This window comes from Auxenochlorella protothecoides (genome assembly GCF_000733215.1).
Source record: "Auxenochlorella protothecoides strain 0710 unplaced genomic scaffold scaffold108, whole genome shotgun sequence".
In the NCBI taxonomy this organism is placed as follows: domain Eukaryota; kingdom Viridiplantae; phylum Chlorophyta; class Trebouxiophyceae; order Chlorellales; family Chlorellaceae; genus Auxenochlorella; species Auxenochlorella protothecoides.
In genome coordinates, this window is record NW_011934241.1 from 373,800 (window position 1) to 387,487 (window position 13,688).

At 63.9% G+C, this 13,688-nt stretch overlaps 5 protein-coding genes across 5 annotated transcripts in view; 3 read left to right on the forward strand and 2 right to left on the reverse strand.

Moving 5' to 3' along the window:
• Positions 1-22: 22 nt before the first annotated feature.
• F751_0593 (Pre-mRNA-splicing factor ATP-dependent RNA helicase PRP16) lies at positions 23-5,768 on the forward strand (the record flags this gene model as incomplete). Its single annotated transcript, XM_011400160.1, has 17 exons — positions 23-112; positions 243-887; positions 1,134-1,247; positions 1,566-1,870; positions 2,107-2,182; positions 2,427-2,576; positions 2,741-2,863; positions 2,983-3,108; positions 3,245-3,361; positions 3,574-3,679; positions 3,878-4,020; positions 4,160-4,377; positions 4,572-4,704; positions 4,842-4,952; positions 5,058-5,237; positions 5,418-5,492; positions 5,592-5,768. The coding sequence occupies 17 exons, from the start codon at positions 23-25 to the stop codon at positions 5,766-5,768; spliced, it is 2,889 nt and encodes a 962-aa protein (XP_011398462.1).
• A 348-nt stretch (positions 5,769-6,116) lies between these two features.
• On the forward strand, positions 6,117-7,621 carry F751_0594 (Putative UDP-sugar transporter; the record flags this gene model as incomplete). Its single annotated transcript, XM_011400161.1, has 5 exons — positions 6,117-6,344; positions 6,464-6,546; positions 6,640-6,721; positions 6,932-7,076; positions 7,224-7,621. The coding sequence occupies 5 exons, from the start codon at positions 6,117-6,119 to the stop codon at positions 7,619-7,621; spliced, it is 936 nt and encodes a 311-aa protein (XP_011398463.1).
• Positions 7,622-8,042: 421 nt separating this feature from the next.
• F751_0595 (hypothetical protein) lies at positions 8,043-9,251 on the reverse strand (the record flags this gene model as incomplete). Its single annotated transcript, XM_011400162.1, has 3 exons — positions 8,043-8,621; positions 8,855-9,136; positions 9,177-9,251. 3 exons carry the CDS (start codon positions 9,249-9,251, stop codon positions 8,043-8,045), a joined length of 936 nt encoding a protein of 311 aa, XP_011398464.1.
• Positions 9,252-9,928: 677 nt separating this feature from the next.
• F751_0596 (Isochorismatase domain-containing protein 2, mitochondrial) lies at positions 9,929-11,115 on the reverse strand (the record flags this gene model as incomplete). The annotated part of the gene is made up of 5 exons (XM_011400163.1): positions 9,929-10,032; positions 10,141-10,254; positions 10,477-10,614; positions 10,732-10,843; positions 10,981-11,115. 5 exons carry the CDS (start codon positions 11,113-11,115, stop codon positions 9,929-9,931), a joined length of 603 nt encoding a protein of 200 aa, XP_011398465.1.
• A 598-nt stretch (positions 11,116-11,713) lies between these two features.
• Positions 11,714-13,688, forward strand: part of F751_0597 (Exostosin-like 2) — a gene marked incomplete at both ends in the record, with an annotated part of 5,092 nt that continues 3,117 nt past the window's right edge. The window contains 4 exons of the mRNA XM_011400164.1: positions 11,714-11,851; positions 11,959-12,115; positions 12,283-12,479; positions 12,773-13,688. The exon at positions 12,773-13,688 is cut by the window's right edge and continues 1,149 nt beyond it. Of these exons, the coding sequence (XP_011398466.1) occupies positions 11,714-11,851; positions 11,959-12,115; positions 12,283-12,479; positions 12,773-13,688 (1,408 nt within the window). The remainder of the gene's footprint in view (positions 11,852-11,958; positions 12,116-12,282; positions 12,480-12,772) is intronic.

Consider the following 13,688-nt stretch of genomic DNA (forward strand, 5'->3'; position numbering starts at 1 on the left):
CGGGGCCCGCCGCCTCGCCCGCATGACGCCCAGCTGGCGCAGCGCCGCCTGGAACCGGGCGCCCGGCGGCCAGCCCACCCTGGACCGCTCCCCGGACCTGCACGGCGGCGAGGTGGGTGTGCTGGGCGTCCTTTCTCCATGATGTGCTGTTGTGTGTGTGCGGGTGTGTGGCGGGGAGGTTGATGCGCTGGGCACGCTGGAGACGCGGCCCCCCTCCACCCCTCCCCCCCTCCTTCCTCCAGGGCACGGCGCGAGGTAGCGAGGACGCGCAGCTGGACCGCGACTGGTACGACCAGGACGACGCCGGGGGCACGGTGGACGAGACGCACAACCCCTTCCTGGGCGACGCGGAGGTCGACCCGGCGCTGCGCCGGCGCGCGGAGGCGGCGCAGCGCCGGCTCACGCGCCGCGACGGCTCGCTCATGACGCTGGCCCAGAGCAAGCGCGCGGGGGAGCTGCAGAAGGACATGAACGCCTGGGAGGAGAACCGGCTGGTGCAGAGCGGGGTGGTGCGCCTGCGAGAGGTGGCCACCGAGTTCGACGACGCCGCCGACCTGCGTACCGTGCTGCTGGTGCACGACACCCGGCCGCCGTTCCTGGACGGGCGCTTCCTGTTCACGCGCCAGCGCGGGCCGGTGCTGCCGCTGAAGGACCCGACCTCCGACCTGGCGGTGATCGCGCGCGCCGGGTCGCGCCTGGTCAAGGAGGTGCGCGAGAAGAAGGAGGCGGGGAAGAGCCGGGCCCGGTTCTGGGAGGTGGCCGGCTCCAAGATGGGCAGCATCACGGGGCTGACGGGCGGCGAGCGCGAGGAGAAGGCGCGCCAGGAGGAGCTCATGCGCCTGGAGCAGGGCAGCGACGACGAGGGTGACTACCGCGGCAAGAGCCAGGTGCGTGGCTGGTGTTTCTGGTCCTTGTAGCAAGCGGGGGGGTCCTTAGGGGGAAAGGGGGAGGGAGGAATTGAAAGCTCCAGGGCAGAGGGCGACTGGCTTTGGCTGCCCCAAGTGCCCGCCAGACATGAAGGGGGAGGGTGCTGCATGCATGAGGCAAGGGGCCGGGCAAGCATGGCTCTTTTTGACACACCCGAGTGGTGCGGCAGCATGATCGCCCCCGCTTTTCCTCATCCACACCTGCAGTTCCGGACGCACATGAAGACCAACGAGGCGGCGTCCGAGTTCGCGCGGACCAAGACCCTGGCCCAGCAGCGCCGCTTTCTCCCCGTCTACAGCGTGCGGGAGGAGATGCTGCAGGTACTTGTGCCAGTGGGTTCAAGGAGGAGGGGGAGCTAGGAGCTGGGGACTCTGTTTTGCTGCGAGATCCCAGCTGGATGGGAGGGGACGCCTCCCCCTGGCCCTGTTGTGCATGAGTCTGCGAGGGACTGGCAGGGGAATAGCAGGTTTCGATGAGGGTCAGCGTCCCTGTCTTTGAACAGGCCGTCTCGAGGCGAGGTCGAGCCTTGCACCATGGCTGCCGTGTCAAAACAGCCACCCAAGCAGCCCCCACTCCACTCTCAACCCCACTCACACAAACCTCCCCCAACCCCCTCATTCCCTCTTGTCTCATGCCAGGTCATCCGCGAGAACCAGGTCGTGGTCGTGGTGGGCGAGACGGGGAGTGGGAAGACCACGCAGATGACCCAGTACCTGGCCGAGGACGGGTACACCACCTTTGGCTTGGTGGGGTGCACCCAGCCGCGCCGCGTGGCGGCCATGTCGGTGGCCAAGCGCGTGAGCGAGGAGATGGGGGTGGAGCTGGGGGCCGAGGTGGGGTACTCCATCCGCTTCGAGGACGTGACCTCCGCGGACACGGTGATCAAGTACATGACGGACGGCGTGCTTCTGCGTGAGACCCTGGTGGAGCCCGATCTTGACAGGTGGGCGGAGGAACAGGAGGGTTGAGCAAGGGCGGGGGTAATTTAATTTGAATAGTTGGGGGGTGGCTGCAAACATGGATGTTGGCAGCATCGTCAAAGGGATAGTGTGGGTCACTCCGACTAGTAAGCCTGTGGTTCAGCCACCAGAGGAGGCTAGAAGAATGATTTCCTGTCCCAGGCGCGCCTGCATGGAGCCGACTGTCATGAAGCCAATCCATGCGCTGCCCATGTCACAGGTACTCTGCCATAATTATGGATGAGGCCCATGAGCGATCCCTGAACACTGACGTCCTCTTTGGCATTCTGAAGAAGGTGATGGGGCGCTGGGGGAGGGTCGTAGAGCGGTTGAGGCAGGATGCTGCCCGGGATGCCCCTTCCTGCTCACTTGGAGGCGGGAGAATCTGGCATCGGCGAGGAGGGCCCCGACCTCCATGCTCCCGAAGAATGTTGACACCCTGATGCGCCATTGTCACGCACCTGTAAAGGAGCCGATGAGACCGACCCCTCTGTACTCCCTGTCAGCCCCTCACGTTTCTCCACCAACCAACCTGAGCAGGTTGTGGCTCGCCGCCGTGACTTCCGCCTAATCGTCACCTCGGCCACCCTTGACTCCCAGAAGTTCTCCGACTTCTTCGGCTCCGTCCCCATCTTCAAGATCCCCGGGCGGACCTTCCCCGTCGATGTCCTCTTCTCCAAGACGCCCCAGGTAGGTGGGAGGCGAGGCCATGTCGTCCCCAGCAGCGCGGCAGCTGCTCTTGGTATGGGTACGTTGAGCACCGAGGTGCACCAGCTACAGGGCCCCCTCCCCACCACACCAAGGTGGGACCCTGTCTCCTGTGGACCAACCCCCACCCGACCCCACTGCTGCAGGAGGATTATGTGGAAGCTGCCGTGAAGCAGGCCATTGCCGTGCACCTTGGCCATCCTCCGGGGGACATCCTCATCTTCATGACGGGGCAGGAGGAGATCGAGGCCACCTGCTTCTCCATCGCGGTGTGTTTTCTGGCTTTCCCGCGTGGGTGCACGTCTGAGGGGCTCCGGAAGGGGCTGTCGGGGATGCATCCGAGCCTCCTCATCGACCACCCTCCCCTCACACTTCCACATCCTTGCAGGAGCGGCTCGAACAGCTGGGGGAGGGTGTGCCGGATGCCCTCATACTGCCCATCTACTCCCAGCTGCCCTCGGACCTGCAGGCCAAGATCTTCGAGCGCGCGCCTGAGGGCACCCGCAAGATAGTGGTGCGCAGAGGTCGGGACGATCAGTGTGGCAGTCGCTGGCCAGGCATTGTGTGCTGATGGTCGAGTCTCCTATTGCGCACACGCACGATCCCGTCCTGCTCCATAAATTCTCACCTCCCTCCCACCGTGCTTGAAGGTGTCCACCAACATTGCGGAGACAAGTCTGACCGTGGATGGCATCATCTATGTCATAGACACCGGGTATGCTAAGATGAAAGTGTACAACCCCAAGATGGGTATGGATGCCCTCACGGTGAGCAGGGAGAGTGGGGGAGGTGGGGTCAAGACCGGCTGGGTGAGGAGGCGAGTGGGATTGAGACAATGGCTGCAGGCCTGGCAGAAGGATGCGGTTACTGTAGAAGGACAGGGCTCAGCCACATACAGCATTGGTGACTGGCCTTACATCTGTGATCCCTTGCGACCCATTCCCTCATTCTCGTCACCCCCTGACACACGTCGCCGCAGGTCTTCCCCGAGTCCCAGGCGGCGGCCAATCAGAGGTCTGGGCGTGCGGGACGGACCGGGCCGGGCACCTGCTGGCGCCTGTTCACAGAGAGCGCCTTTCGCCACGGTGAGCTTGCACAGGGTTCCCAGGCGGCGTCTGAGTCACAGATGTGTTCCTTGGACCGGCAGACCGGGCCGGCTGCACCTCCCAAGGGCTGAACTCGGTTTGCTGTGTGGTGACTGCTGGCAACTGTAGCAGCCCAGTCTGTCCTGCTTCCCACCCAATGTGTGCCCCACTCCCCATTCCCCCCTCACGCTCCTGCAGAGATGCTGCTAGCCACCGTGCCCGAGATCCAGCGCACCAACCTCTCAAACACCGTGCTCCTGCTCAAGTCCCTGAACATCGACAACCTGTTGGAGTTTGACTTCATGGACCCGCCCCCCCAGGCTAGTGGCAGGCGGGCGGGTGTGGCGGAGGCGGGTGGTGGAGGGTCCAGCCTCATTTGGACCTGGCACTTCATGCTTCTCATATGCCAGCAAGCACTGAGAAATAGGTGCTCAGCCCTGCCCTGACTCCCCCCCCCTCCCTCTCATCGCTCCTTCGCAGGAAAACATCATGCACAGCATGTACCAGCTGTGGGTGCTGGGTGCCCTTGACAACACCGGCGGCTTGACGGCCCTGGGGCGCAAGATGGGCGAGTTCCCGCTGGACCCGCCTCTGGCCAAGATGCTGTTGGCGGGCGCGCAGATGGGGTGCAGCAACGAGGTGCTCACCGTCGTCTCCATGCTCTCCGTACCCTCCGTCTTTTTCCGCCCGCCAGACAGGTTGGTGGGCTGGGAATGAGCGGAAAGGAGGGGATCTTGGGCCGAGGCAGAAGAGAGGGGCAGTGAAGGCCGGAGACCGGGAACACAGTGCTGTTGGAACCCAGGAGCGTTGCATGGAGGGAACAGCCCCTGGCATGATATCGAGCGTCAGGCTGAACCAAGTACGCCCCATGGCCACCTGCCAACCCTCGCAGGGCGGAGGAGAGCGACGCCGCGCGTGAAAAGTTCTTCGTTCCAGAGTCGGACCACCTCACCCTCCTGCACGTCTACCAGCAGTGGAAGAGCAACGGCTACCGCGGCGACTGGTGCTCGGCCCACTTCCTGCAGGTGCCGCGCATGCGCTGGAGGAGGGGGCCCGGATGTGGGATTTGCTAGTCTGCCAGAAAAGCGTGACGCTCAGAGCTGGCAGCCTCGCTCTCACTCACTCCTCATCCGTCGCTTCAAATCCTCAAATCTCAATGCAGTCCAAGGGCCTGAAGAAGGCCAAGGAAGTCAGGACACAGCTGCTTGACATCATGCAGCAGCAGCGCATCCCCATCACCAGCTGCGGCAACGACTGGGACGTCGTGCGCAAGGTGGGGAAGGCAGCATGGGCAGAAACCATCGCACCTGCCGGCATCCTAGCTCGGATCGTCATGCGGAATCCCCATCCTCCCCCACCCCTTTCGGCCGCCCTGCAGGCCATATGCTCCTCCTACTTCCACCAAGCCGCCAAGCTCAAGGGCATCGGGGAGTACGTCAACTGCCGGACCGGCATGCCGTGCTTTCTGCACCCGACGTCGGCGCTGTATGGACTGGGGTACACCCCAGACTACATCACCTACCACGAACTGGTGTTCACCAGCAAGGAGTACATGCAGGTGTGCTGTAGGAAGGAGGTTGAAGGGCGACGCATTTTTAGGGGAGGGGGGGGTAGAGAGGGCGGCTGATGTCCGAGACTCGGTATCGATGTGCTCTCAAACACCTGGCAGAACCGCGGCCCGACCGCCCGCACACCCATCCACCCACCCACCCAGTGCGTCACGGCTGTGGATCCGGAGTGGCTGGCGGAGATGGGCCCCATGTTCTTCTCCGTCAAGGAGACGCACTCCTCACGCCTGGAGCAGCGTCAGAAGGTGCGTGGATGGCCCAAGGGCACCCCCTGCCCCCCCTTTCAAGAATGCCAGTTGCCTGCACCCAGATTCAGCCATGCCAACATCTCCATGATCATGCAGGAGCGGACGGCCAGGGCTGTGATGGAGGGGGAGCTGGAGAAGTCGCAGGCGGAGGCCAGGGTGCTGCAGGCTGCCCAGGCTGAGCGGGAAGCGGCCATCCGGGAGAAGCAACGGAAGTCCATCGCCACGCCCGGGTCCGCACGACCTGGCACAGGACAACGCAAGTTTGGGCTGTAATCCGAGGATTTGTCTTGCGTACCTCATTATCTGGGCAACATGGCAAACTTGTGATGAGAAGTCGGGAGCAAGTATTCCGCCCATGCGAATCTAGGCGTATGCCTGCCAGCCTCGTCCGAGGGTGGGGTGAAGCACGCCCCCTGCGAAGCAATGTCGAGGATCGAACAGCCCCAATGCGACAAATCTCCCCTGTCGCGCACAGTGTCCAAAGCCGGTCACCAAGAGACCTCTGAGCACGGCTTCCCTGTGCACATAGAATGCGGGGGCGGTGACACCCCAGCCCGCATGGCGAGGACCAAGACCCCCCAGTCTTTGCTGCCCGGACCCCAATCCTCGAACCGGGGGAGCATGCTGATGGAACCCACACCCTCCCAGAGGGCCATCATCTGCATCCAGTATGGGGTGGTGTCCGTCAGCATTACCCTCTTCAACCGAGCGGTATTCAGCGTTTACCAGTTCAATTTCCCGGCCTTCGTAACCCTCATCCAGATCCTGGTCTCCATTCTTTATATTTATACACTCAAGTACTCTGGTCGCCTACGAGTGGGTGCCCTGACCATCGAGGGTGCACGACGGGTGCGTGGGTGACGCCGGGCTCGTGCTCAAGATTGGTTTTGCATGCCGGCTTTGAGCAAGCCTCTCTGTGCCGGGTCCAAACTGACCAGGAGGCCCCCTCCCACCCACCCCATCACCAGGTTGCACCCCTTGCTCTGTTCTGGTGGCTCTATGTGGTGTCTGGTGTGACGGCGCTTCGCTTCCTCAATGTCCCGATGTACAGGTGGGGGCCGGTTTTCAAGGGCAGCACGCAGGTAGACTTGTACAGATCATGCGCGATCAAGCCATACACCTCTCCCCTTTCTTTCCACCCCAGTGTCTTGCGGCGGAGCACCACCCTGGTGGTGGTGGCGGGCGAGTACTTGGCCTTCCACAAGGTCCCCACTGGGTTATCGCTGGTGAGTGGGGATGGTGGTGTGGATGCAAACAGGAGGACATTATTTGGTGGGTGTGCAGAGTATTATGTGCTGCCCCATCGGGCACGTGTGATATGACGTCACCCGAGTGTGAGTGGCACCTTCATGTATGACCTGACCTATCTTCCTATGCGGAATTCTCTCTTGAGTCGGATCGAGAGCCTCACTTTACCTCCCCCTTGAACTTTGCAGACGGGGCTGGGCCTCATGACAGGCGGCGCTATCGTAGCGGGGCTGTCTGATGTCACGTTCAACCTCGCCGGCTACCTCTGGGTGGCGGTGTGCGTTTTCAGCACCGCCACCTACCTGCTCCTCATTCGCAAGCTCAAGGACACAGGTATCCGTGGGGCGACGCCCTCCTTGCTCCTCCCTTGCTGCGCCCACGCCTGCCCCTGGGACCGGCTTCGGGGGACCCCCATTCTGCCTTCCAAATCTTCCCTCCCTCTCACCACCACCCCCACCCTCCACCCCCTTCAAACACCAGGCATGAACCAGCACACCTTACTGCTGTACAACAACGTCCTGGCCCTGCCCCTCATGCTGGGCATGCTGCTGCTGGGCACCGATGAGCTGGCGGGTGTGGCCGCCTACCCCCGACTTGCCGACCCCCGCTTCCTCGTTTTCCTCCTGGTCAGCTGCTCTCAGGCCTTCCTGCTCAACGTCTGCATCTTCCGCTGCACCCTGGTCAACTCTGCGCTGGCAACCAACGTCTCCGGGCAGGTGAAGGACATCCTGACCACCGCCCTGGGAGCCACGCTCTTCTCCGACGTCCCCCTCCGCCCTCTCAACGCCCTGGGCCTGGCGCTGGGCCTGCTTGGCTCCACCGCCTACTCCTACATTTCCTATCGCGAGGCCAACCCGCGCAAGGTGGTGGTCAAGTAGGCAGGAGGGCTTTACCAAAGGGATGGGACGCCTTTGGAGCGGGCGCCAAGCACATTTGAACTTTAGACGAGTCTGGGGAGCACCACAGGTGCTGCACCCTTGGCCTGCGTGGCTGCCGGCCCCAGGGTGCCTTCAAAGAGGTAGCCACCACGAGGGCCCCACTACCACTCGATAATGGCGCCAATCTCGCTTCCCCGAGGCATGCAGCATTCAGGCTGTATTTTACAGGCAAACGGTATGAGGCCGGTACATGAGCACATGTCTTGCTGCGTGGACATTCCCATTGTAATGCAGGGGATTCCGGCAGCGCAGGACAGGCGATTGGCCAGGCACAGGGGCTCGCCTGGGATATGGTACAGCACGAGATACAAGCTGCGAGGCAACCGAGGGCATGCAGGCTTTGCCGAGCCCATTGCCACTCTCAGGTAGGGGTCTCCCCCGTGGTCACTCTCCGTGGGCGTGACCGGCCCTCCGCCCGCGCCTCCTGCTTGCACAGGTCCATGCGCTGGGTGCCCGCGTCGGCAAACAGGCGGCGCACGTTGACGACGGAGAGGTCGGCCAGGGAGGCCACGGTCACGTCGGCCGCCGCAAGCGCGTAGGCCGGGTGCTTCCCCGCCACGGCCGCCGCACGCATGGAGCAGTTGTGGGCGGCGGTGACGGCGCCCGGGCAGGCGGAGAAGGCGACGCAGCGCTCGGGCGGGCGGCGCAGCGCGCAGGCCGCGCACAGCAGGCGCTCGGCCTGGGTCTCCGCACCCATGCGCGCGCCGATCACGGCCTGGAAGGCGGAGGTCAGGCCCCAGGCCTCCAGCAGGCGCGCCGCGCAGCTCTCCTCCAGCCACGTCACCAGCGCGCAGGGTATGCGGTGGCGCGCGGCGACAGCCAGCCAGGCCGCCGCGCCGGGGAGGGGGGCGGGCGAGGCCTCCACTCGCGCCAGGTACAGGGCCGCCAGCTGGCGGGCCAGCGCCTGCGCGCGCACCCAGTCCCTCGTCCAGCCCAGAACCTGTATGTGGGGGGGGGACCGGGGGGCGAAGCATCTATGTGGGAACGGTACCTACGTTCATGCCCAAGCCTGGTCATGCAAACGGCGCTGGGTGCACACAGGGCAGGCGCGGCTCTGTCACGGACCAGTATGCAGGACCCCGCCAGGCATGGGCGTGTCAGCAGGGCAGGCAGCGTGCCAGGAGCACCCCCGGGACACAAAGAAACCACAACCCTTTCATACTCCAGTCCGACCTCGTGGATGGCTCGCTCGGGTCGGAGGTCCAGCAGGGCCCCCCGCCTCCGCATGCCGGCCTCCAGGCTCAAGCCCTCCAGCGCCGCCAGGTCGTGCCAGGCGGCCAGCTGGAGGCCGGCCGTGTCGGCGATCACATCGTCCCAGTCAAAAATCAGGCCATGCGCCTCGTCAGGGAACATGCTCTGCCGACACCGGGCTGCGCCCTCCGGCCGCAGCTTCTCATTCAGGCGGTCGACGTCCAGACGGGTGGTGCCGCCGGGAGTGAGGAATTGGAGCAGGCCCTGCGTGGGCGTGGGTGAAGGGGTGGGCCCTGGAACCTACCTGGCAGCAGCAGCAAATCCCGGTGGCAGCCTGCCCCAGCAACCGCTCCGGGAGGCTCCCGACCCACCTCGCCATACTCCGCCCCGGGGGGCACCGAGTCACCGCCCAGTGTCCCGGGGCGCCATGCTGAGGAGGGCGCAGGGCGCCGGGACTTGCGTCTGTTGGGTCCCCAGGCTCCGGGACGGGGTGCAGCGAGGATGGGAGCGGAGGCCACTGGCAACCCACTCGCACACAAGATCACAGGCATTTGTTACGTTGATTTCGAGAACACCGCCTGCTGTCAGCTGGGTAGCGCTTTCATGACGGATTGGGTGGGGTCCACATCATTTCGGAGTGACAGGGCGCGCGCGTTTTGATGTTTGTTACGGCAATACCCGCGCATAGTATTGGACACAGAGTCCCGAACCAACACCCATTGGCAAGCCGGTGTGTTGACGATATCCCGAAGCCATATATGTGCTCGTGTCGCCACTTGGCCCATCGGAAGAACGTGAGCCCTTTCATTGGGCACTGTGCACATGCAGATGGAGCACAACTGTACCTTCGCAGCCTGTCATGCGATTCTCGTCCCCCGGAGCACCTGGAACAGACCATTAGCATCTAAGTCAGGAACCATGGAACTGCAGAGGTGACTTGAACAGGCTGATATCCGAGTTGGATGCAGGCCTTATTACTCAAATACTATGAGCTCCCATGCAACAAAAAAATCCCGAGTACGCCGTGAAAAAAATCGCACGCTCGCGCTCCACACATCAGAGGCCAGGCAGGGAGTCTGCCTTCTTCTCCTTGAAGAGGGCAGAGATGGCCTTGAAGTTGGGGTAGGTCGTGTTGCCCATCAGCTGGAAACTGGCAGTCTCTGCAGCAGTGGGCAGAGGGTGTGCAAATGGGTGAAGGCCTTCTGAGTAATCCCTCCCGGGTGTAAACATCAAGAATGCGACACTTGCAACACAAATCCGGCAATCACCTGAAGTCGTCAGAATAGCGCCGGCCTTGGAGAGCCTGTGCAGTGCTGTCGAGCGGTCGAGGGCATACCGGCTGGAGACGGCATCTGTCAGGATGTGTACCTCATAACCGCGATCTGGGAGGGCGGGTGGTGGCGCCAAGGGTACATATATATGGGTGTAGGGATACAAAATTGGTGCATGCAAGAGGAGGATCTGATAGAGATGAGGGTGGTATGGGGCAGGGGAGTTGAGCCGAGGCCAGTGCCAAGTCAAACATGGTGTCACCACCAAAGGTGTCCCTAATTCGGCACTCAGGAAGGAAAGTGCAGTCTGTCAGTCAACGCAGCCAAACTCACCAAGGAGTTCCAGGGTCGTCTGCAGCACACAGACGTGGGCCTCAATCCCAACAATCAAGATGCGCTTGATGTCGTCCCTGCGCGTCAGGAACTCCGAGACCTCGTCGATGAGCATGCTGAACTTGGTCTTCTCAAACACTGCAAGGGACATGGTATGGAGGGGTGGGCGGTGACTGGCTGGGATACAGTGGGGTTGTTAAGACCGTACATTGACCTGCTCATTGCCATCCATGGCGACAGAAGTGCGACTTCCACCTTGGGCATCTTTGGGGAGCACCTCTGTCAGCTCAGAAACCGTCTTGCCCAGAGCCTTAGGGTACTGCTCTGTCACGATGACGGGGATCTGAAACACCTCCGCGGCACGGATCTGTAGGTCAAAGGGATTGGAAATTTAGGGTACGACAAGTGCAAGGGATCGGAAGGCCTGATGCCCCCGGGTTGTGCTGCTAGGGATGACGTCAACTCAACAATGCAGCCTCCACTGTGACGAAGCAAACGCCTTACCATGCGTCGGGAAACGTCCACAACCGCGGGGAACCCCTGAATGGCCTCCCGGAAGCGTTCCTGGATGTCACACACGAAAAGGGCGGTGTCGCCGAGAGCGATCCGACCCAGGGAGCTCCGTGCAGCGGTGGCCATTGCAGCGACTGCAGGATTTGCAGTAGGGAATGTGGATGAAGATGTCTAAGAGCAACCCAAAGTGCACTGTATCCCGCTCATAGGGTTTACCTGACTCTGGCCGTGCTTGCAAAGCAGGAGCAAGGTGTCGTGAGATGACAGAGGCTCGGAAAGGCGCACCTCTCAGGGCGTGCATATTCCTTTGTCTCTTAGGAAGGGCGAATACTTGGGTCCCCCACCGGATTCTGCTGGCTGAGGTGAACCCTCCGATCCCGCGAAATTGAGAGTGCCGATTTCCCGGACGGTCTTCAGGGGAAGTTCACCCCCCTTGCCACGTGTGCAGAGCGCCTGCTGTGTATATCTGCGTTTGGCAAGGACTGCTGGAGACCCCAGCCCCATCAGCCAGGAGCTCACCTATCGTACAATTCAACAACCATTTCCCTTCCCCCTAGTTGTATCGTATCCTACAGCTGCGGGGCCTGATTTCTCGGCGGGTTCAAGTCAGCACACTCGAACAGTCGTATGGGACGGACTGCAAGGGCGTGGTCCCGGCCCATGGCGCGATCCTGTTCTCATCAGACTTGACTTTGTGAGGATAATTCGATCGTCTCCCGACGCCATGTCGCAATGGGGCCCCATCCGGAACCTCAGTGCGACACGGTACTGCCTGCTCACCCTCACCCTCCTCCAATGTTTCTGGGCGCACTGGAGCGTGAAGCAGCGTGGGGGTTTCGTCCAGTGTCTTTCTGGGTCCAAGGTATGGCGAAGCACCGCAATGAGGTCCCCCGCGGGTTGCGGCACTTCCAAGCCGTCGCCCACGATCCCACCATGACGGCACCCTTCCCCCCGCCCTCCCGAGCCCAGGGTCTTTGGTCCATCGGCATTTTCAAAGGCAGCGGCCCCTTCGATCTCCAGCCGGTGGAGGAGTACTCCCCGCGGCAAGACACCCTGACGGCCTGGCCAGTGGCCAACCCTGTATTGACATGCGCATCCCTGTTCCTCGATGACGAAGTTGCTGGGGGTGAGGCCTGGTGATCGTCAGGCTATGTGCTCACGGTCCCCGTCCCGCATGCGCTGGATGGGTTTGGTGCCACGCAGATGCCCTTCGTCGCCGTTCAGGCAGCCACAGGACGAGCACTCCTGAGCGCGCCATCTGCTGATCCCCACAGCCCCCACACCCCCCCGCAGTGGCGTCCCCGGTGCTCTGGCGAAACTCCACGGGCGCGATCACCATGTTTTACACCCTGCAGTATCGAGGCTGGGGGCGAGACGCCGTCGGGGCGGCCACCAGCGTCGACGGAGGCCGCTCTTTCCAGTATGCCCAGCCGGTGCTGCAGGAGCCCTGGGCCCTGGGGACGCCCTCCCTCTTCCAGCACGCTGGGCAGGTTTGTGGGCTCGGAGGAACCGCATGCACATTGGTAGAAGGACATCTGGTCCATGGCGGGGTTGGGATCAGGTGGGCCCGACCAATGCCATCGCGACGGTGGTGCCGAGCCCGTACGACGTCGTCTCCCTTTGCCTGGCACCTCCGTCCTGGTCTTAGGCATCCACGCTTTTGCATCCCTCTCGGCTTCCCTGGAGTCCCAAGCCGCACACCTACTTGCGACTCCGAGAGCTCACCACTCCCTCTTCCTCAACCCCTTTGTCCCCCCCCCCTTTCAACCTCGCCCCATACCAGGTTTATATGCTGGTCCCCTCTCTCGGGAAGGAGGTCACCTGGCTGTATCGGGCCACCTCCTTCCCGCACTCCTGGGAACGGGAGGCGGAGGCGCTGCCCTTCCCCGTCTCTGCGGTCCACGTGTTCCAGCACGTGGACCGCTGGTGGCTGTTTGCCCACCGCCGCGACGCGGCTCGCGGCCTGGACCTGCACTGGGCGCACTCCCCGCTGGGTCCCTGGGAGCGTCACGCCGACGCGCCTCTCCCCGCCCCCCTCGGCGGCCGCCCCTTTCTGCACGAGGGCCGCCTGCTGCGGCCCCTGCACGCGGCCGAGGGCCCCACCGTGGCCGAGGTCACGGTGCTGAGCGGTGAGGCGTACCAGGAGGCACCCCCCCGCCTACTGTTGGCCGGCGCCGCCCCGGCACGGCCCTCGGCCTGGGACGCGCGCGGCCGGTGGCGCGCGGACGTGCTGCCGCCCGACGCCGCGGGCGGCGAGTGGCTGGCGGCGGCGGACGGGCGGTCGGGCCGCGGCGCAGAGCCGCTGCTGGCACTGCGCTGGGCGCTGCAGCTGGGCGCTCCCTGGCTGCTGGCCCTGGCGCTGCCCCTGGCCGCGCGAAGCGGCTCCGCCGCGGGCCCGCTGACCTGGCTGGCGGCGCGGCGCCCCGCCGCCCCGGGCCTGCCCGCCTGGCTGCGCGCCGCGCGGCTGGCCGGTGCGCACCACAAGAAGTCGAGCGTGGACCTGGGCCGGCCCCGGCCCGGTGAGGACCCGGGGCCGGCGCTGGCGGGGGCCACCTTCCTGCCGCGCCTCGTCACGCCCATCAAGCCGTCGGGGCTGGTGGAGCGCCACCATTCCACGCGCGGGCCGGACTGGACCTGCGAGCTGGGCGGCGCGCCCGCCGCGCCGGAGCGGGGCCGCGCGGCGACGGCGCGCGCGGCGC